This window comes from Microtus oregoni, unplaced genomic scaffold (assembly GCF_018167655.1).
Source record: "Microtus oregoni isolate MIOR12 unplaced genomic scaffold, Mior012 000092F_000, whole genome shotgun sequence".
NCBI lineage: Eukaryota > Metazoa > Chordata > Mammalia > Rodentia > Cricetidae > Microtus > Microtus oregoni.
This window is the reverse complement of record NW_024544601.1, coordinates 2,098,807-2,120,781: the sequence shown is the minus strand read 5'-3', so window position 1 is coordinate 2,120,781 and position 21,975 is coordinate 2,098,807. Positions and strand designations below refer to the sequence as shown.

Sequence of the window (21,975 nt, the reverse complement as noted above, 5' to 3'; positions counted from 1 at the left end):
TTTAAAAACTCTGATGAAATCTTTGTACTGTCTTCAAGAATTGCAGAGGCACGAAGTGCTACAAAGGCACTGTGGCCTAACAGTCTCTCTTATTCATGATAGCCCACTCACGATTCTGAAATACCCATGCTAAAAGCCCAACGCTCCAGCATTTTGGCTAGGAGGGATACATGTGGATAGCTATCCATGTATAAAATGGGGCTTTCTCCCAATCCCAGGAAGAGCAGAATGGAATGGGAGCGTGTGTTAAAGATTGTAATCACAGTCAAAGAAAAGAACCACAACACAGCCATTTGGAATTGCTCTATTTATTAATACATATTATCACAAATGTTCACAATATCAATGCATTCTTGTTGGCATGCTAGACAGAGGCATTATTTTTAAGATCTTTAAAAAATATTTTGACTTTCATTTCCCCTCTACACTCACTTTGAAATTGATCTGATGAGGTCCTCAAAGTCTATAATGTCAGTGCAAGGAAAAAAAAGAGAGAGCAGGAAAAAGGAAAATGATAGAAATTAGTTGGGCGGGGCAAATCAAAAGGAGTATCTGTGCCTTCAGGGGAGTAACGACATAGCCTTGTAACAGGATTATACAGGTTTCCTCTGAGAGGAAATCCTTCACTAAGCTGTTTCTCCAAACCCACGTGTGGAACAATTCCGAGCAAGGAGGTCACCCAATGTTAACACCAGATTCCACCATGCATGAGACATGCCATTTCCTCCTTACAAATAACTCCCACTGTGTCTCTCCACATGTCCTAGGCAGCCTAAAGAAGGTAGGAAAGAACCCCAGTAAAGGGAAAACCACAGCAAATCAGATCAAGGCAAAAGGAAAGAGAACTACCATCTGCTTATTTACGGAAAGGTGCATGGCATTCATGGACCACAGTGAGGGACTGACTGAAGCCTCCCCTACTACATGCAGGGCCACAAGGGGCCAGTGATGATGTGATAACCAGTCACCTACAGTTGGACCAAGTACATGTGAGAGAGCTGGCACTCACGGGGCCTTAGGGCGGGGTTTACTATGACTAGCTGTAGGGGGCCTGGCTACACTGTGTGGCATTACAGGGCTTCACGAGATGGACACTACACATGATGTGGGCTGAAAGGCAGAGCATAGACTGGGTAGGTGTGTCAGTTGCACATAGGGGGTGGGGTTGTGGGGAGTGGGGGGGGAGCAGGGAGGGCTATTATGTACTGTGCTCTAACGTTCTTTGGAAGTCTTTCAGAGATTGCGCAGTTTCTTTTAAAAACAGGCCTCTTTTCCATAGTTCTGAAAGACTGAGAGAGAGAGAGAGAAAGAGAGAGAGAATATGTGAGTGAAACACCAGCACACACAGCCTGCACCCAGAGGCCCAAGGTGAAGAGTAAGCATGCCCATCTTTTCATCATGGCACCCGCCCCGTCTCCTCCCCAGCACAAGGAGATGAGATTTCTATACATGGATAACACTGGGTAGTTCGGTGGCTGAGCCCTCTTCCTGACCACTTGAAGGGTAGTACGGGCACCAAAGGGAAAAATACCCATATGCAATACTGCCCACTTGCCACTTACCTTCTCTTTACACCATCTCATACTGATTGGCAGTGATGAACCGGGACAGACAGCAAGCCAGCAACATGCCAATCAACTGTTGCCAAGGAAAACAAATGAAAAAAAATCAAGTCACAAACAGATGTATTTAGTTTTGATACATAATAACTGCATATATCTCTCTGTCAATACAAAGAGTTGACATGATCCTCGTGTATCCCTAGATAAAACTTTTAGTAAATGGAGCTGTCCTTATGTGGAAAGGACAAAGATAAGGAGTGAAGAACAAATGGATTTGACTTGTCGTATCTAAGCTTGAGGTAGTCTAAGTACTAGTGGGAAGTTTTAAAACTGGCTACCAGGTCCAGAAGCAGCTCACTTTGATTATTTCAGAACAACTTCTAATACCAACTAGTATTGAAACATGATCATGCTGTGAGATTAACGTAAAAAATAATTAAATGGCACAGAGCTGGTGTGATATTAACGGAAAGGCTAAATTTTAATTCAAACACATAAGCTTTGAATTATTGGAAGGCTAAATATATTTGGCAGATTTTTCGACCTAGTATGATACTCTAGTTATACTTGGCTGACAGAATAGTGGCTTTTTTCCCTTGAGACAAGAAGAGAGACTTAATTCTTGACTGGGTCCACTTTCCAGTGAGATAACAAGGTTATCACTTGTAAGAGGTGGGTGGGGAGAAGGTAAGTGTGAAAGCAGAGCTTTAATTTCTGTTTGTCTCTCAATCACGTAGCTATTACTGGCCTAGACAGGCCCACATTCATTCAGGGGCCATCTCCTAGTTTTTCAGGGGAACACAAAAGCCACCCACAGAGAATCTTACCACTTCCATAGAGAACTCTGGCCCCTAGTCTTTGTGCCTTGGATTAGCCAGTGGCACAGGTGAATCTGATGAAAAATGATTCTGGCAGTAGGACGACACCCTTAGTCACACGTTTAGTAACCAAGAGTCATAAACCTCAAGGACTGGCATTTCTTGGAGAGGCGCCTGATGGCACACTTGAGTCCAGAGGCCATTTTCCTTTGGTAATAGTGTTTTCTCTTTAAGCAACTGGCTATGTTTTGTTGTTGCATAGGTAGCTGTGACCTCTGAAAATACAACTGCATTATTCCATCCACAAAATACATATTATGCACTTACTGTGCAGTTGTCAAAGGTATCGTGGCTGCAACTTTCAGGTTCTGTTGCTGAATGAGAACCTAAATTCCTCCAGGAGCACAGGGACTTTGAAACTTACAGTGTGTCTCTTTCTATATTATATATAGAGACTGATATATTCTGAGGCCAGCAACTTCCAGAATATATTTTACAGCGTGAAAAAATATTCCAATAAAAAACTAAATAAGTATTGAAAGGGTATAACACATTCAGATATAACAAAATTTTGATTCTTTACCACAACTCTTTGTAATATTTTAATTTCAGCCTTCCAGATAAGGGAATGTGTTTAATAGGTTCAACTATCTTCCTCAAACTACACAGGTAGTCTTCATAAAGATTAATGTTGCGGCCACTTCTGTATCTGGGACTAGTCCCAGCTCTTTTCTGCCCTGTACATGGAAAAAGAAACAGGTCCTTGGTAAGTGACTCCTAAAAAAATTACTGACACAGAATAAAACTGTGTTCATCCCATCAAACTGTAGGCCCCAAGGAAGGTCCTGCAAGGAGGGGAGAGGCCAGGAGATGAATTGGTAGAAATGGATTCTGTATTTCTTGGTAAAAACCTTTTGCCTTTGAATTAGAAGACTTTTCTAATAAAAGAAGGGAAAAACAGAGGAAGGGAGAGGGGGAGGAAAGATGGAAAGAATACACATATATCACCTCTCCCTCCCTCTCTCCCACCTTCTCCCCCCATCCTCTCCTCTCTTCCTGCCCAAGTTCTCTCTCTGAGGATGGCAGCTATCAAAATCACAGGGAAAGACAGAAATGTGCTGGCTCATGCCTATAACCTCAGCATTAGGGAGACCAGGCCCATGTAGGAGGAATTCTTTGAACTGAGTTTCACCTGGGCTACACAGTGACTTCCAAGAGTCTGGGATAAACTGTGAGACCGTCTCCTCTCAAAGAAAAGGAAAGACACACCCCATCGAAGCACACTCAATTCTTACTGTAAACTGATAGGGCAGGCAGGATGTGCTCATCAAGCTCAGCCAAATGTGCTTTTCCTTGAGAGGACAGAGGGAATGGGAGCTCTGGGGAGCGGTAGCTCAAACTTTGCCATCCACACAGGAGAGCTAAGCCAACTTAGCTAACAAGGGATGTGGTGCTTACAATTCAGTCAGAAAACTGGACTCAGCGCAGTTTTCCTTGCACCCTTACACCTCCTGTCCCATGTGGCACAACAGGTGTGCCAAAGGCCAGTTTCTCAGAACAGCATATAGAGAAAGGGCAAGGAGAAGACGGAAAGTAGATGAAGAAAAGGGAGAGGGAGAGGCAGATACAGAGAAGTGGGAAAAGACGAGAGAAAAGCAAGGGGTGGGTGCCGCTGATCTTTCCCACACACTTTGACCTCTATTCAGTAGAGGGAAACCAAGGCAGAACACTTTAATTCATAGCAACCAGCATTTGTGAGGTTTGGCTTTACCATATCTGAATTAAATTTGTAAAGCTTGGCCTCTGGGACACTGACTAGGCTCTATGGAGTGATAGTTCCTGAACAGGCATCTTGTAAGTGGTTAGCTACCATTGCTCCAGGGAGGTCCTGGATCTACTGGTGTGTGGAAGCCATCCCTTATCTTCCAGGAATTTGGTTGATGGAGACAGAGAAAATAACTGCAGTTCCTACTATCTCTAGCCAGGAAGAGCAGCCATGACCATCCATCCCCTTCCCTCCCAGCCGGGAAGAGCCAGCCATAACCATTCCCCTCCCAGACACAAGTTGAACACGGTTGTCAAGTCGGATCGGCCTGGCCATGTGAGTGAATGGTAAGGCATGCACCATGCTAGTGGGCTTTGTGATGCCTCTTCTTTTTTTTTTTTTACATTTATTTACTTATTATGCATACAATATTCTGTCGGTGTGTATGTCTGCAGGCCAGAAGAGGGCACCAGACCCCATAACTGATGGTTGTGAGCCACCATGTGGTTGCTGGGAATTGAACTCAGGACCTTTGGAAGAGCAGGCAATGCTCTTAACCTCTGAGCCATCTCTCCAGCCCCGTGATGTCTCTTCTTATCTCAACATTTGTGTTGCTCTCTGGTGAGACTGTTTTCATGATCCTCAACGTCAAAGCTCCTCTTTCGTTGTTCTAGTGTGCCACCAAGCATCTTCAAACATTCCCAAGTCACATATGTCTTAAAGACAGCACGGTTAGACTAATGATCATCATGCTAGCTAGCTACTTGCCTAAGCATAAAGCCCTCTACAGGGATGCTCGAGAGAAGCATGGACAACACTTGATGCATCTCACTGATGAAAACAGGATCTTCCTACCCTTTCACTTCCACACATATAACTACACAGGCATGTTCTTAGATAAGAAGCTTGATCAACAAGCTCCCAGGATCACGTCTCCTTATGTAGTGTATTGGCATCATGTCACTTTATTTCTCTATGGAAGCCATGATGGAAGACTTCAGGTGTGTGTGTGTGTATGTGCGTGCACACATGCTCACATGCCAACCACTTCTACATTTCTGGTGTTAACAACCTGTGTTGAAACTACATGCTCAAGGCCGCCAATTGTATCCTAACATTTGCATGAGTCACAAGGTTTGGGTTCCTTGAAATTGTCCCTAGGCCATTAAGAATGTTGCTAAGTGTTATTACTGAAATGTTACCGCAATTGGGAGAAAGTTCAGGGCAGTAACTGCCTTTGAAATGTCTCTGGAGACTGAGTTAATTGCACTGTTTGTGATCCCACTCTGGTTTGTCCGTGTGTTGGCATGTTGGGGGTTTAATTCACTCCAAGAGTGCAAAAACAATGAAGTATGTTTCCGGAGGATTTTTAAATTGCAACCCAAGAGACAATCACAGTGATTTACATACCGTTGGGAGCTGACATGTCACACAGGTTAGGAAGAAAAGCATTTCACTTTCTTTAATGCTAAGCCCTGCCCGGCAGAGACATACTAATAAGTACTCCTTGGTCTAAGCAAGGGCCATGTAGGTAATAATTTACTAAACTATAAAAATACAATTTAGCTACTTTTCTTTGAACTTCATATTTCAATAAAAACATCTCTGGAACAAGTTTGAATAAAGCAAAGCTGCATTTGCATTGCTAAGCAGAACAACAGATGCAGAGGGGGAAAGACTTTGCGATAACCTCTAGAGACATGGAATTCTGCAGTCACTACTAAGACACCAACTGGGCTTTCTGTGAAAAATGATCTGGTAGTGTGAAAAAAATCTGAGTTTAACATAAAGTTCTTATTAAGCTTCTAAGTATACATGTCAGTCCTTGTACCCATAGCAATGTTATATCCATAACAAGGATATACCGCTTGTTCAAGAGATCAGAAGCCAGTAAAACAGGACCTTACTGGCTAGAAGAAGGCTAAATTTCAGAATTAGCTTAAATGTATTTTATCCTTTAGTATGTATGGCTTACTTAATTGGCATAATTATATCTCCCACTGGTATGTAAAATGTGAACGGAGATCAGGAGATGGAAAGTTTAATACACAAATAATTAAGTTCCTTCCTAAGAAACAGAAGAGTCAAATCCAAAGATTCAAATAATGCTTATAAGATGAAGATTGCTAAATATGAGCTTCCTTTAAAGGGAGCAATGCCATATGTAACCCACAGAAACTAAAAAAGAATAACAACAACAACAACAAAAAAAAACCAGGTCAAGCAGGGAAAGAGGCTCCCTCAAATCTAGAGCAGCCAGTTGATGTTTGGAGTTGTTTATAGTTCAATAAAGCCAGAAGCTTGTTCTGTTACCCTCCATTTGAGCTGTGAGGAAGCAAGTTGTTTTACTGGAGGTAGTCATTAGTTGAACTGTTGGCAATATTCCCTTGACAGCAAAACTTCATTTAAGTTGAAAAAGAAAAATCAATAAACAGATGACCTGAGGCCTAATGAGCAAGGACCTCTGACCAGCATTCCCCAGAGCATGGGAAGACAGGCTGAGAATCTGGAGGTCAGGGAGGCAAAAAAGACCGGGAGACTGGGAAAGGCACCATGAACTGAGTACCTGGGAGAATGCGATTCCAAACGCCACTCCTGCGATGATCCCCATGTTAGTTTCCATGAAACTGGTAACCAGATCGTAACAGCCCTACAAAGAGAATACAGGTAGTCAAACCAACCAACCTGCCAACCAGCCAGCCAACCCACCCACCCACCAACCAACCAGTCAGCCATCCATCCAACCAACCAAACAAGAATTCAAGCATACAAAAAGTATAGAGGATAGCAAAATGAACCCACACAGGACACTTCCCTAATATTATAATTAATATATATATATATGTACATATATATATATATATATAGTCAATATTGTTTCACTGAGACTTCTCCAATACACATTCCCTAACAAATTCCAGACATAATTCCACCCATGGAGTTATCATTAGTAGGGCTAAATTTATCAAGAAATATAAAAGTTCTATGAAGTATACTCTGTAGAGACACAAATGGAAACATTCAAAGATCAAAAGGTATTCCAAAACTTCGAGCTGAAAATTTCATGAACAGTCATTAGGCTGGTCATTGTGGTGCACACCTTTAATCCCAGCATTTTGGAGGCAGAGGCAGATGAATTTTGTGAGTTTGACACAAGTTTGGTTTATGTAGCAAGTTCTAGGCCAATCAGGGCTGGAAAATGAGATATTGTCTCAAAACAAAAACAAACACCGCCATTAGCATTTTGTCAGGGAATGATGAACTCTTGGATAAAGAGAAATCATTTGGTCAGAGGAAAATGTTCAAATTGCTACAAATTTTACAAAGTTTGAGTTACTCCTTAAGATTTTTTTCTTAATAACAAAACTCTATATTCTAGAATTAGCTTTGTCAACATTTACTATGTAACCTTGAGTAAGTCACTTCACCTTTCAGAATGTCATTAACCTTATCCATAAGACCAAGTAAATTTCCTCTTCATCTTTAATCTTCAAATATTAATAGCTAAATAGAACAATCGACAGCATTTTAATGTTAAAATTAAAATGTCGTTGAGGTAGATTATATTTTATCAACTTAGTCCAGGTAGGAAATACCCACTTATTTTGCATCCTCCATAATATAAAGAAAGGGTTTTAGATCAAACAGTGGGACTCAAAGTGTACATGGGCATATGTGTACATGGATACGTGTGTTTAAACGTTCATTTATATGCAACTAACCAAATCTACCTGTTTTTGAGTGGACTTATTCAGCAAAGAATATCCAGTCTTCCAATAAAGGACTATGACTTGAATATACAAATTGTGTAAAAAAATAAAGACATTTAATAAACAGAATCAAAGTGGTTCTTGTTTTTCTGGAAGATCATACTAAGGCATAATAACATCTGAATGACCACAACAACCACCTCCACTGTCTTTCATTTTTAAATTCCAATTTTGTTTAACAAAGCTCATAGCGCGTGGAAGTTCTACAATAGCTTTCTGCTCTATATTGTCTATCATATCCACCGCATCTTTCCAGAGAGAGGTTACATTAGCTTAGAGCAGTGCTATAACATGGATTCAACTGACAAAACATACTCCTCACTATCTGGTATAAATATGAAGGGAAGTGCTTGCTGGCTCATGGGGAGTTGTGCAATTTGATTCTTTCTGGTGAAGCTTGCTGATTTCACTTTTACTCGCGATATGATACATCACATTACCTTCCAAACGGTAACAGGAAGGAGAAACACGTGGGTTAGGAAGGCTTCAATAGGCAGGAAGATAAGCAGCTATTCTAACCCTTTCCCAAATGATGTTTCTCCAAGCTGGCCGTCACCACAACCTCCCTTCACTTAGTGATGTCCAAGTGTGGAAGTGACCTTCATATCATCAGCATTAGATTGTTCCAAGTATTAAAACACTAGCCTGATAATCCCACACGAATAGAAACAACAGGGGTAATTTTCTTACTCTGGAAACTAGTTGACAGAGATGACTCTGCTCCCTCCATCACGGCTTTAATTCTGTACTTAAACCCAATCTGTGTTTCTATAAGTGTGATCTATTGAGAGGGGGGTTTGTTTGTTTTTGTTTCTCCAGTGAGGGGGCTTTAACACAGGGCTTCAAACACACTAGGTAAGCCCTGTCACTGAGTCATATCCCAGTTCTGTTTCTGTACATTTCAAGAGGAACTTTATTTTTGATATGCTCATTGTCAACCAGTGGGAGAAGCCACAAACCCAAGTAACTGCATGGTATGAGTTCACCTGTGGCAAGAATAGTTCTCCCTGTTAAATCTTCTGCATTTCCTGAAAGAGCAGCATGGAACTCGGGAGGAATGCCAAACTGGAGGTCCTACCCAGACCTGTAGAACCAGCTTCTGCTGGGTGCTCGGGATATTTCCTTCTAAAACATTTTTAGTGACTCTGAATGCATTTTTAACAAGCTCTCCAGCTGTTTTTCACATACCCATTAAAGCTTGAAAAAGAACTACTGTTCTGTAAAAAACAAAAAGTTATCTAGTTTTACTACAAAGAAGAAACCAGATTAATACACCCTACCAGTAATAGAGTAAAGCAAAATGAGAAAATGAGAATGATTTTAAAAATGTCTTCCACCCCTTAATGAAGAGGTTTTTTCTATGATTCATCATTCAGTCCTAAGGCCTACTCTTCAAGTAGCACAGCTCTGGAGATGCAAGGACTGCTTTGTACTACAACCACAGGTCATGTTTGCGTTCAACCTTAAGTCCTGCGCTAGGGCATGAGCTTGTCTACCTACAGCCATCTCTCTCAATTTCCTAATAGGAAAGCCTGGTTGTCAAGCATGAGATAAATCCAGAGACCTGCTAAGTCTCCTAGGAAACACTGAGAAACAGAACAATTAATTCCCTTGTACTTGTGGCATGTCTAAACCTACAGTCGCCAAGGGAAAAGCATCTGCCTGTGGGAGACTTTTACTATTTGGAGAAGGCAAGTTCCAGAAAGGTTCTAGAGGTATCTCTTTAGCTGCCAAGCAGAGTTAGTCTTTCTTCCTCTTGTTCTTAGAAATTGGCAAGAATATGAATGCAGTGACAGAGTAGTTATGTAATTTCCCCAAGTCTTTGAGGCACTCAGGGAACAATAAATAGCGGGAGTGAGGTCAAAGTATAGGCTGTCACCAAAATGGCAAAAAATTGATACATATCTTTTCTTCTAGAAATAATTTTACAAATTACAGATACACCATAGGCCCCAAGTTTTCTTTTATGTTTTCAAGATGCATTTTATCTTTTAATGTGTGTGTGTGTGTGTGTGTGTGTGTGTGTGTGTGTGTGTGTGTGTGTGTATTCACAAGAGCACATGTCTGTGGAGGCCAGAAGAGGGCATCAGATTCCTTGGAGCTAGAATTAAAGGCAGTTGTGGGCCAACCAGCCTCAGTGCTGGGAACTGAATTCCTGCCCTGTGCAAGAGCAACAAGCTCTTTTAACCTCTGAGCCATCTCTCCAGCCCCTTTCTTTCAGATGCTAACAGAAAATATCCCCTATAAAAATCATTGTGAGAAAATAAAGGTAATTTCAACATTGCTGAGATCACATTTGCATCACAGATAATACCTAGAGCATCTCACTCTGTGCCTGGCATTATGCTTTAGATAATTTATTTCATTCAATCCTCATATTAACTCTAAGGAGCAAGAACCCTTATAATCTACAGTTTACATACGGAAAAAACAAACCCGAGAAAGGTTAAGTAACTACACTAAGATCCCACAACGAGAAGGTGCCTGATTCAAAATTTAAACTGACTCTAGCCTCTGAATTCAGATTTCTAGGTTCTTAATTTTCACAAAGGAGGGTATTTACATGAAAAAAAAGAAATTTACCAAAATTTGGTAAGTGCTGTTTTTACAAGCCATATGGACCAAAGCACTCACGCCCATAGATTACTTCTTGTTATCTGTCAATCAAGAGTCTCTCATATGCTAGTAGGTGTATATGCACACTCCATAAAATGGCAGCAAAATGATACACATGGCTCTCTAATCAGGGGCGATTTCCCATCCAAAAGGCAGACATAGTCTATGAGAGGCAAAGGAAACCTCAAAGTTTGAGTTCCTAAGAATATTCCAATAGCAGTCGGTGTTCTTGAAGCTGAGATAGTCAGTACCCAGTCTTTGTGAATCATATCGAGAGTGAAGTCAAAATTCCAGAATGACAAAATGAGCACCCAGGGCAGCAACAAGGCCTTGCAGCATTCCTGTTACAGAGCCCAATATAAAATGGGTAAGATACAGAAAAGACCTCATCATATTCTAATCTTGAGAGAATGGCTATCATCGCTTTATGAATTATTCAATAGATGGCCCAGATAACACAGAACTGTGACGACATTAGAAGAACAGGAAGTTTTCTTGGTAAGAGAAGAAAATTCGCCCCATGGGTGATTAACTATAGGCAAATCCAACTGTACATTCCGCTCTTTTGTTTCTCAAATCATAGGGCGTTTCTTGAACTGTTTAAGACAGCTGATAGCATTCACGCACAGTTGCCATGTGTTCGCTGCATTCCCTATAAAGAGTAATCCAGAATTGGTTTCCCTTCTCTCTGACTCCTGGAAGTTCATTGCTCTCCTTTGCGCTATGAGCAGACTTCCACATCTCGTCCCACCATCCTTTTTTCTCTCTGCTTCTTTTGGAATCGGGATGTTGACAGTGAATTGAATTGGAGCTGTTCATTTCTTTTCCTACAACAGTGAACTCCCTAAAATAAAGGCCACCCTCCTAGCAGAAGCAGACACTGTCTGTCAACTCTACTCCCTTCTTCCTGCCAAAGACTGGCACCCAGCTGTGAATAATTTCATGTTTCGATGGTATATTAAGTAGAAGAAAGGCACCCAGAAAGAAGAAAGCAAACCGTCTCTGTCTGACACGGGCATCAAGGTTAACAGAAACCATTTGCTAACCCTTCATAGCTGTGCCTGGTAGCTGCTTGCTGTGGGAGAGCCACGTGAGACCAATTGGAGGCACAGCTTCCTCTTTCAGAAGTGAGCAGCCTCAAGTGCTTCTCCTAGACAAGCAAACGCCACAAAGGAAGAAGCTCGACTCCCACGAGACTATCCTTTCTAACCTATTTGTCTTAATTTCATGAAAGGAGCCATCGTTGTGAGCCTGCCAGCACCTGCCTGTCCCACTAGCGCGGGGAGGAAGAGGTACCTTCTGGTTCACTTTGGTGGCGGCCACAGTCAGATTGTGCAGATCCAGGGGGTTGCAATCAGTTTCATTCATGCAGCAGCTGGGGGGGATGCCGTGGTCCTGGAAGTAGGGGCTGCTGCTCCAGTTGGTGTAGTTCTGCACGCCGCAGCAGCTCAGCTGGTAACAGGGAAATAGAAAGAATTCAAGCGCACTGGAATGTGGCCTCCTCCCTTTCTGCCCTGAAACTTTTATAAGAAAAGGAGCAGCCAGGCTTCCGATAATAGTGCACCCACCTTTGGTGCGGAAGAAATGAACTCAAGCTCTTCTGCCGATCATCTTGTTTATGGTGCCCATCTGAGCTCAGAGAAGGAAGCTGATTCTACATTATGCTGCTTTTCTTACCCTCTCCACTGTGAAGTAGTATGTCTCTGCCCTTGCTAAACATTACAGCTGTGTAAGAGTGCTCTTAAACACGCAGATGCATATATTAATTACACCCAGAACCCTGATGGGCAGGCAATGGTTTCTCAAAGTTTTCCACTGGATGTGCAATAATAAGTAAATAAATAGCTTCGAGAGAACAGTTGATCTATGGGATAGAAAGCCACTGTTGGTGAGCTATAGTCTACTACCGACTTGGTTTTGTAAAGCTGTTTTGAGAACTGGCCATGCTTGTTTGTTTATGTGTTGTTTATTGTTGCCCATGGTTTCTTTTGTGCAGTGGTGGCAGAGTTGGTTTTGCAGAGTATAAGGCCCTCCCCTATAGCCTGAAGTATCTTCTCTTTTTCCCTTCTGAGAAAAGGTTTTCTGATCTCTCATGTAGACTTTGAAAGCAAATGAAACAAAAAACGTTACTGACTGGTAAATGTGAGCATATAGTTCCTTATAGTTTTGACTTTTAGAAGTCTGAAATGTTGTCAAAATAAAATTTAAAATCTTACTGTTTCAAATTTTGAAATTTTTGGGAGTTTAAATACAGTTACGTCATTCCCCCTTTGCAGATCATACCTAACAGATTCTCAGTTCCTGTTTGTCTACTCTCTACCCTTACTACAGGACCCCAACAAGTGGATGCTACTCCCCTGACTTCTCTATCTACCCTGGAGATGCCAATTCCAGAGAGCCAGCCTTCAGGCATTAGCTGGTAGCTAGACTGACACGAATCCACCACCTTAGCCCCTTTCCCACGGTGCCCCTTCTCAGGACAAATGGGGGTGTTCTTGGCACGTTCAGCACTTTTACCAACACAAGACACGCTGGAGAGAGGACGCCTTCTTGACGCTAACTTTCTGGAAAACCGAAACCTGGACAAATGTTTGGAACCAACTCTTCAGAACAGAATTGGACCAAGAGTTAGAGAGTGAGGATGAACAGCATAAGCAACTGATCTAAACTACCGATACCAGGCCTAGAGGTCTAAGCCTGAAACTTCCTACGCAAGCTCCATTCTCCTCTGTTTTCCGGGAACTTACGCTGCGCTGCACATGGTCCACGGCCCGGCTCCTCTCATCATTGCCATTGTAGTTTTGCATGGCCTCCGTGTAAGTCCTCAGGAAGGTGTCCTTGATCTACGGAAGGTAAAGGGGAATGCGGTTCCAGGTCACTGTAGCCTTAACTGACTCCGATTCCTCCCAGCTTCTACCCCAGCACCATTTCTTCTGAAATTTTCTCAGGAAGTGCTGACTATGGAGGGCAAGCCCTGTTGTTTTCTGAGACAAAGATGCTCAAAAAATTCACCAAAGGGTTAACTAGCTGAGGGATTTAAAGAAAAAAAGTTGGTTTCAACCACCAATTTAGAAGGAAGCACGCTTGCCGCCCGTCAGATGGCTCACTGAAGAGGCTAGGCGGGTTTTGGAAGGGCTGGAAGGGTGACTGGCCAAACCTCAGACATGATTTTGCTAGTTATTTTTCTTTGACTTGATTCATACCAAACTTCCTTTTTTACGACCTTCTTTGGCTTTCTGCAGACTGAATTGTAGCAGACAGGCCACCAGCAGGATGGGAAGACTGAGGTTTGGGCTCCAAATTGACCTCTATTCTACCTGACTGGAGTGGGACAAAGCCACCACTCATGTTAGCTCTGATTACTACGACCAAAAGAGAAGAGGCTAAAAGACAAAAGCTTTTCTTGTTAGGAGAAAGCTAATGAAGCCTTTTCTCCTTGTCGGTGAACACATTTGCCCTTGGGATCATTTTTAAGTTCCATCTCACCTCTTTGAAAATCTGAGGAAGATAGGTAGTTGGTAGGTAGACCACTGGGTCACGCGGCTTGTGGCAAACCTTACCCCTGATTCGCGAAGTGCCTCTGAATTACAAAAGCAGCAAGTGGCAGTAATTGGCTGGCAGCATGCTCAAAGCTAAATATGGTAACCCTCCCAATTAGGCATATTCCTTACTAAATCCTGGAAATAATGTCCAGGGGCTAGTTAAGGGACACTAGCTATGGGACATTTAGCTACAAGCCAAAGTGGCTACAGGATCCAACTCTGTCACCTCATTTTACTCCCGTGCTGTATCTCAGGGTGGGGAATTGTATACAGAATAGGCCTTGTGTCACCCTGAGGACATATGCTCAAGAAACAAGGCTGTGGCGGTCCTCTAGGTAATCCAGGCTTCTTGACAGCATTAGTCCAAGCAAGTGGTACCAATGTGAGCGACTGCCACCCCATGAGTTGTACCACTTAGTCAAAGTGATCAGGGCGAGACTGAAATCCCTAGAGACTACATGGAAAAGAGAGAACTTCTCTTTTTCACACATGCACTTAGGTCATGCTTTTGCCCCCCTTCTCTCTTCAGCTGACAGTAAAGAGTGGGCAGTCTACCTCTAGATGCAGCATCATAGGAAACTGGTCCTGGAACATAGCTTTGGTATTTGGGATGCTACCTACAGTCTACGTCAAAATCAGGATAATAGGGAAAGTAAGAGAACATATACAAGGCAAGCTCCTGGGGAATATAACTCAGCATGCAAAAACAGAACCCAGGAAGGCATGCTGCTAGAATTCAACCGCAGCCACACTACTTCTTGGAGCACTAGATCCGTGTGCTAGGTTTCCATTCCCATGCGCCTATCTGCTGCAGCGTTTCCCGCTCTTTCTGTGGTAGAATAATGGATTTATAAGCAAGCCAATTATCTCAGCTCGCTTCTAGCGCCAGAAATCTTACAGAGAAATACATGTGCTTTGTGCAAATAGCTACTCTCAAAGGACTCCATATTGGAAGCTACTGCTTTAAAACAGAGAGGAGACTCATTTTATGAAAGAGCCAGAGAGAAAGCTCAAGGAAGGATCCACAATGAAGGGCCTAAAGTTTGGAGGATGTTCCCGGCTAGTCCGTATGCGCCCTTTACACATTCCGTTCATTTTCAAAACTCCTCTTCACAAAGCCTCTTGAACTGAGTTTCCTACCATGAATATACTCACCTCATGACGAAAGACAAATCCAGAAATGCCAGCTACAAGCTCAGCCAGGAACACCAGGGACAGGAACATGGCATACTAAAAATGAAGCAAACAGGGACAAAGTCACAAGGCAGGATTAAGAAGAAGACTTTGAAGGGTTGGAAAAATGGGTCATTCAATCCCTCTGGCCTCTGTAGGTACCTGTACTTGGGTGCATATGCCCACACTCAAACACAGACCCCTGCACACACACAGAGAGAAAGAGAGAGAGAGAGAGAGAGAGAGAGAGAGAGAGAGAGAGAGAGAGAGAGAGAGAGAGAGAGAGAGAGAAACAGACAGATATTTAAAAAGCGTGCTTTTTCAGGGTAAACCTTTCTGCTAGGGGCAATTAGACAAGTCCTTATTATCCTCGAGAAAGTTCAGAAATGGAAATAGCCTTCTTGGAATTTCACGCATGAGTATCAACATAGAAAACTGCCTTTTTAATATGCACAAACGTTTTGGGGCATGGATGCTGGGGAGACCTCAGCTAACACTGACACTGTGCCCTTCTGCCCAGACCAATCAGGGGAGACCTAAAAGGACCACCCACTCCAAAGTGTCATCTACCTTCAATATGAAAATATTCAGGCTAAAAAAAAAAATCCGCTCTATAGGTCAGGTCACAGGAAATAATTCTGTGGTGTTTGGGAGACTCGTCAGCCAACTTCTTAATGGTGAGAGAGTGCCTGTAAAGTCAATCTATGCAGATAACTTTCATTTCTTTTTTACACTCTTTCTGCAGTGAAACTTAGGACCTCCAGTATTATGCCACTGAACTGCCACTCCAGCCCTCCCTATTCTATTTTGTAAACTGTTCCAGTTACTGGAAAGACTTCTTCTCCCCCCGGTTGTTGGTCTACCTACTTCCAATTTCCATTTGCTGATATTGGTCCTGCTTTCAGACTTAGTATGAACATCAGCCATTTGGGCAAACTTCTCCATCTTCTTGGCCACATCTCAGAGTAAATGACTAAAAACCCACTTTATTTTGAAGTGCACCATCTTATCTGTTGTCAAAGACCAGGATGTGTATAGCAGGATGTGCCTCTTCACTATTTTGGCTACCCCTGAACATTGTACCCTCAGCAGGCTCTTGTGGGGATGCTTGCCTCTGGACTGAGAATGGAATGGAATTTATAGCCTCTACAAATTCAAATTCAGTTATAGCCTCTACAAGTACAGGCACTACTACTACTAATCCCAAGTGTTTCTCATCTCATTCTACCTGCGCTTCCCAGTTGGAAACACACACACTCTTTCTCTGGGTCTCTGTACACACGTAGGCAAACATCTGAGTTCAAAGATGTTACACAGCACTTAGGAGTTAGGAAGGCTTTCCCCATTTTCTGACTTTGAAAAACAGACAAAAAGAAGAGGAATTAATTCCTTACCAACAAGTCATATATCTTATGACCTGCTTCTTCTCCTCTCCAAATGAAATATAGCAGTTCTGAATGTTTGTAATGACCCTAAATGATGATCTGGATGGACTACACAATGTCACATAACTTACCCATAAATGTGTACATATGACTTATAAGTATATAAGTCAAATACAAATACACATAGGGTCATATATAACTCTTCTTAGTGACACATACTTTAAGAAAGCACTGGGTTAAAATATTTATGTTTTCTAAATATTAGTGAAATTCTCTACAAACAGTACAACCACTAAAATATGAAGCATGAGGTTATGATTCCCTATGCCTATGTATATAATTTATCTTTAGACCTCAAAGAAAATATGATCAGAAGTGTCATTACTCTGTGCATAAAAGGCCTAGTGCATACAAGGCCTACCATCTACCTGAAAGCTCTCTGGGAAGATAACTATAAGAAGGCAAGTGGGAAAAAGAGCATTTACTGTTGTGTTCAGACAACCTCTTTGGGCCTCCATATAGGACAAGTTGTTATTGTTTGTGGTTTTTCATTTCTTAAGGCTAAAGCTAACAGAGGCCCCTAAGATTCTAAATACTATTAAAGGCGCAGTAAGAGCCTTTTGGCGGTATACTTTTGGGGATCCGTCACCGTCACTGCTCTGTCTGCACTAGGAGTGCACAGGCCGGTTCATGTCATTGCATCAGTCCTCTGAGTGAGAGGGTCTACCTTAGTTGAACTCCCACAGTGGGCCAGAGAGTGTGAGGGGAGAGAAAAGCATACACAGGCATCCTTGCACATCAAAACTCAAAGACACAGGAAGGCCTGCTCCAATGGCAACGTGGGCATGTAAGGATGCTTGGGCTCAGGATGATCTCCTGCTCATCAAAGTCACACAATGAATGCCTGAGGAGATTTCCAAGCCACAGTTGAAGACTAGTACAGGGCATCTTGCCAAGAAGACATTAATTGTTCACTGGGATCAATGGCCAGCGCTTTGCCAATCTACCTCAGGAAACTGGGACTATATTTACTGTGCCAGGCTGTGTCTGGGATTGTTTTTCCCACTGGGAGGATTGAAAGGTGGATTAGTTACAAGTATGGTGTAAAATTAAAATCAATGAATATTAAAGTCTTTTGTGTCGGTGTGTGGGGCTCAGAGAAGGGCTACTTAACCATCATGTGGATTTATTGTTTTACAGAAAGTAACTGAGAAAGCACATTATGCTGAAATAAACTTACCAGTTTCAGCATCCATGGGCTACCACGGCATGTAGCAAAGCATCCAAAGAGGCCGAAAACAACAATAGTGGTGCCGGTTCCGATGAGCACATAGGGGGCATTTGTGGAATTCTCAGCAATAAGGGAGATGTAGGTGCCCAAAGTAAGCTTTCCCCAGACTCCAACAGCCAACAGGATCACTCCGGTGATCTGTAAATGGAAGAGAAGACAGCATGAAACTATAGTCAGAAGAGGTGAGAATGGGCATTGTCTCTGTTACTCTTTCATTGCTGTGAAGAGAGACATGAGCAAGGTAACTTACATAAGAGTTTACTTGGTGCTTAAAGTTCCAGAAGGAGCACATGATCATCATGGCAGGGAGCATGGAAGCAGGCAGGGAGTCACAGTGCCATGGCAGTAGCTAAAAGCTCACATCCTGATCCATAAGCACGGGCGAAAAGGGAAAGCTAAAAATGGCATGGGATTTTGAAATCTCAAAGTCTGGCCCCAATAATACGCCTCTTCCAACAAGATCACAGCTCATAATCCTTCCCAAACAGTTTCACCGACAGAGGGAATATGAATATATACAAATACAGCATCTAAATTCATGGGCCATCCTCATTCAAACCACCATAGACATAGAGCAATATGATTACAGTTCAAGAATAAAGCATATATGAGCAAGGCACACTTGTTGAAGGACTCCCTGAACAGCAAGAAATGTCAGAGGCCATTATCCAAAACTGTCACAGAGTAAAGGCACATTGATTGGTATGCAATTAGACCTGCCCCTTACATATCCTGAATGTAGTTTTTACATTAATTGGAAATCAAGTCAATAAAGACACTTAAAAAAAAACCTCTTAAAGAACATCATAAGACATGTGTGAGAGGCGTTCTTCCAGTGTGTGTCTGTCTGGTACTGAGCTAGGCATGATCCCAGAAAGAATGCTGGCTCCTTCCTTCAATGGCATATGAGGATAGAGCAAGTCTTAAGGCTATCCTGAATATTTGAAGAACAAGGGTATTCTTGTCCATTATCATCAAACTCTCTATGAAGAAAATATTCTAGATAGTTTAGAATCCCTATTGAAGTACTGTCACACAATACTTTATTCATTATAAAGCAAAAGAAGAGTCTGATTATCGATCTCTTGAGATTGGTTATGATGCTATTTGTCAAATATCATCAACCATTTTGACTGAAACCTTACAACATGTCTAAATTCTAGCCCTGTGTATTTTTAAGGCCTTTACGTAGGGTAGCAGGCTCAAGATTGTGTGTTAGGCCCTGCTTTTCATTCCCTGCAGTTCCCAGGCCTCAGTAATTGGGGATGGTGAAGCCGTGAGTGTCTTTGTGTCCCCACCATCCCACAGTTGCTAGATCCTTAAATTCACTAATAGCTTGGTGACATATTCAAAAGGGAAAGTTTTCAAATTACCACTACTTTTCCAACTGAGGCTGAAGTATTTCCACAGTTTTGTCCCATGCTGCAGCTCAGTGCTCCACACTAAAGATCTCAGATTTCTGTCAGTCTACCAAAGAGGCAAGATGAGAAACTCAAGAAAATTAGCAAAGTGTGTCTGCACGTGCTCGGGTGCTCGGGCGCGCACACACACATCCACACACAAATTACTTTTTGAAAGAAGGAAAGGCATAAAGTAGTGTTAACAATGCATGCTGTATAATTAGGCTTTGCTTGAAATTTCATAAAATGCATATGAGATTTGTTATGGTACTAACTCCCCGGTCTTGTCCCAGTAGCCTATTTTATAGATCTATCAATGTGCATGAGAGAATTACATGTTATATGATAAAAGAGTAAATATAGGATGCAGATTTGAGGAGAAAGAATTTGACACTAATTTTGAAGAGCAGGGGGCCCAGTGGAGGCTGACTGCCTATGGGAATGGCTTCATTGAATTAAAACCAAGACTGCAGATGCTGCCAAGAGTTTCACATCCTCTGCTGACACCTGGTGGTCATTTTAAAAATGCACCTTCCCTGAACAGTTTGTTTAGCTGTACTCTGACAATTAAGAACAAACCTAAAATGATCTTTACCCACTAGAATCAACTCTTATGTTACCCAGGGTAAAAACAGACCATGTTGGTAAAATAAGATGCCTGCCACCAACCTTCCACTCTCAAATTAGCTACAAAGAATTCCATAATAATTGGATTCTAAGACATTCAATAGCAAGGGCTAGGTCTAGGTAGGGTATATATGACAGCTGTCATGTGTGTTGGATGGCTGCAGTGGTCGCCACAGACACCATACACACACATACACACATGAGGGGGCACAATGGGACGGAAGGAGGGTGGGGAGAGCCCATGTGATGGAAGCTAAGGGGTAAGTGTCAGTACAGTCTGGGCACAACTCTGAATTATGACGAACAGAAGCAGAATACCACTAGCTGCTATTAATATAGGTTCTGAAACGAGGCTGAAGAATACAAAATCATTAGCATTAGAAGAGGTATATCAGTGCTGGAATGTTAGTGCAACACAGTCCAGCATGAATGAAAATCTAAGTTCAAGTTCTAGTATAGGAGAAAATAAAACCCAAAACATTAATTCAGACTTAAAAAATAGCATATGTTACTTTAAAGTTATAATGAAAGCGCGTCATGGAAAGGTTTGGCCATGTGCCACAGTGTTCCCAGAGGCTCCTGGAATAGACTCACTAGGCTTCATTTTCATCATAAATTGGATATTTGGGGAGCAGGCAGCAGACGTAAGTGATTCTTCTTGTTCCTATTAGATCATTCCACGTAATATTGGGCAGGCTCCTTGCCAATTCTGTACCATCTCGATCTTTCTCAGGAGTCCGCAGCCATGTGACACCTTCCCACTCTGTTACTACATAGAGCATAGATCTGACCAATGTGGTTGTGAAAGGGTAAAGTCCCCATTGTCTTCACTCTCACTCCCTAACACCCAGCTTGGGAGCTCCACCTTCGGAGTGAACACGCCCAATCACTTTAATGATGAGATGAGGTCATATTTAGCATGTCAAGAGTCAAGGAACGTTGTGAAGGGCAGCAAGAAATGACGTGATGGGGGTATACAGTATAACTAAGAGTCCCGTCCTAAGACGCTGTGTGGGATTAGAAGGCACTGTATCTAAGCACTAAGAAAAGGCAATGCCAAAGAGACAGCAGGCAGAAATCTCAGCTAGATCACATGTTATGTGAAAGCCTTGGCTCGAACATCCCAGAATGTCACAGGTTGGTTTGTTCTTGGTGACTACTCATAGAGGTATGCTAGAGTAGTCTTCTTCCACCTCCATGGCTCTGTAACTCAGAAAAATACAGGATGCAGAAAGCCTATGGCAATTATCAGTGGTTAAAATACAGTTCCCTCTGGTGTCAGATTTTAAGAGGAAAATTGGGCAACAAAGTATTCCTGTACTTAATTCTTAGGTGAGTGTGTTTGCGTATTTTCTGCAGCACTGGAGACACTGGGGTCTGGCTCTGGAGAGTACTGATAGGAGCCAGATTGCAGAGAACCAGAAGCCTCCATTATCTTAAGATGTCTTTTTTTCTTTAAACTTTGAGAAGTATGCTCGTTATATTTATAGCTTTGTTTCTTATTATGAGTTATGTGTCTGTGTATCTAGTACACTAAAATGTACTAGATTAAGAATTAGAATGTATGGGGTTTCTGGTAGGCTTGAGAAAGCACTGGAAGACAGGCAAAGGAAAGGGACTCAGAGTATTTCAAAGCCAGAGTTCTAGACTGGAAGGTCAGGAGACAAGGCCTTTGCAGTTCTGTAGAGAGTTGTGTGAGTTTGGACAGATCACCAAAGCTTTCTGGGTCTCAGTTCCCTTTCCAGTACAACTAGGAGATAGACAAATCTGGCTTTCCCGTGACCTAGCTCTAATGTTCCGATTTGAGAGACCTGAGCTTCAAACTTTGGTTGTTTACTAACTGTAATAAATTTTATGTGTGATTTTTGGGAAAATAAACAAAGGAAAGTTTACAAGGTTCTATTTGCACGTGACAAACCATTAGGCACAGGACAAGCCAGTCAGTTCGTTTCTAGACACAAAGCTCTCGGTTTTGTCACTTTTCTAGAAGTCACCAAGCTCTTCAATCAGAGAGAGGAGAATGCCC

The 21,975-nt window shown here is 42.2% G+C and overlaps 1 protein-coding gene across 1 annotated transcript in view; it reads right to left on the bottom strand.

Moving 5' to 3' along the window:
• Positions 1 to 290: 290 nt before the first annotated feature.
• Positions 291 to 21,975, bottom strand: part of LOC121442582 (tetraspanin-7) — a 109,876-nt gene continuing 88,191 nt past the window's right edge. The window contains exons 2-8 of the mRNA XM_041644174.1: positions 17,872 to 18,060; positions 15,229 to 15,303; positions 13,279 to 13,374; positions 11,828 to 11,983; positions 6,712 to 6,795; positions 1,563 to 1,638; positions 291 to 1,289 (exon numbers count right to left, since the gene is read on the bottom strand). Of these exons, the coding sequence (XP_041500108.1) occupies positions 1,570 to 1,638; positions 6,712 to 6,795; positions 11,828 to 11,983; positions 13,279 to 13,374; positions 15,229 to 15,303; positions 17,872 to 18,060 (669 nt within the window). The 3' untranslated portion in view covers positions 291 to 1,289; positions 1,563 to 1,569. The remainder of the gene's footprint in view (positions 1,290 to 1,562; positions 1,639 to 6,711; positions 6,796 to 11,827; positions 11,984 to 13,278; positions 13,375 to 15,228; positions 15,304 to 17,871; positions 18,061 to 21,975) is intronic.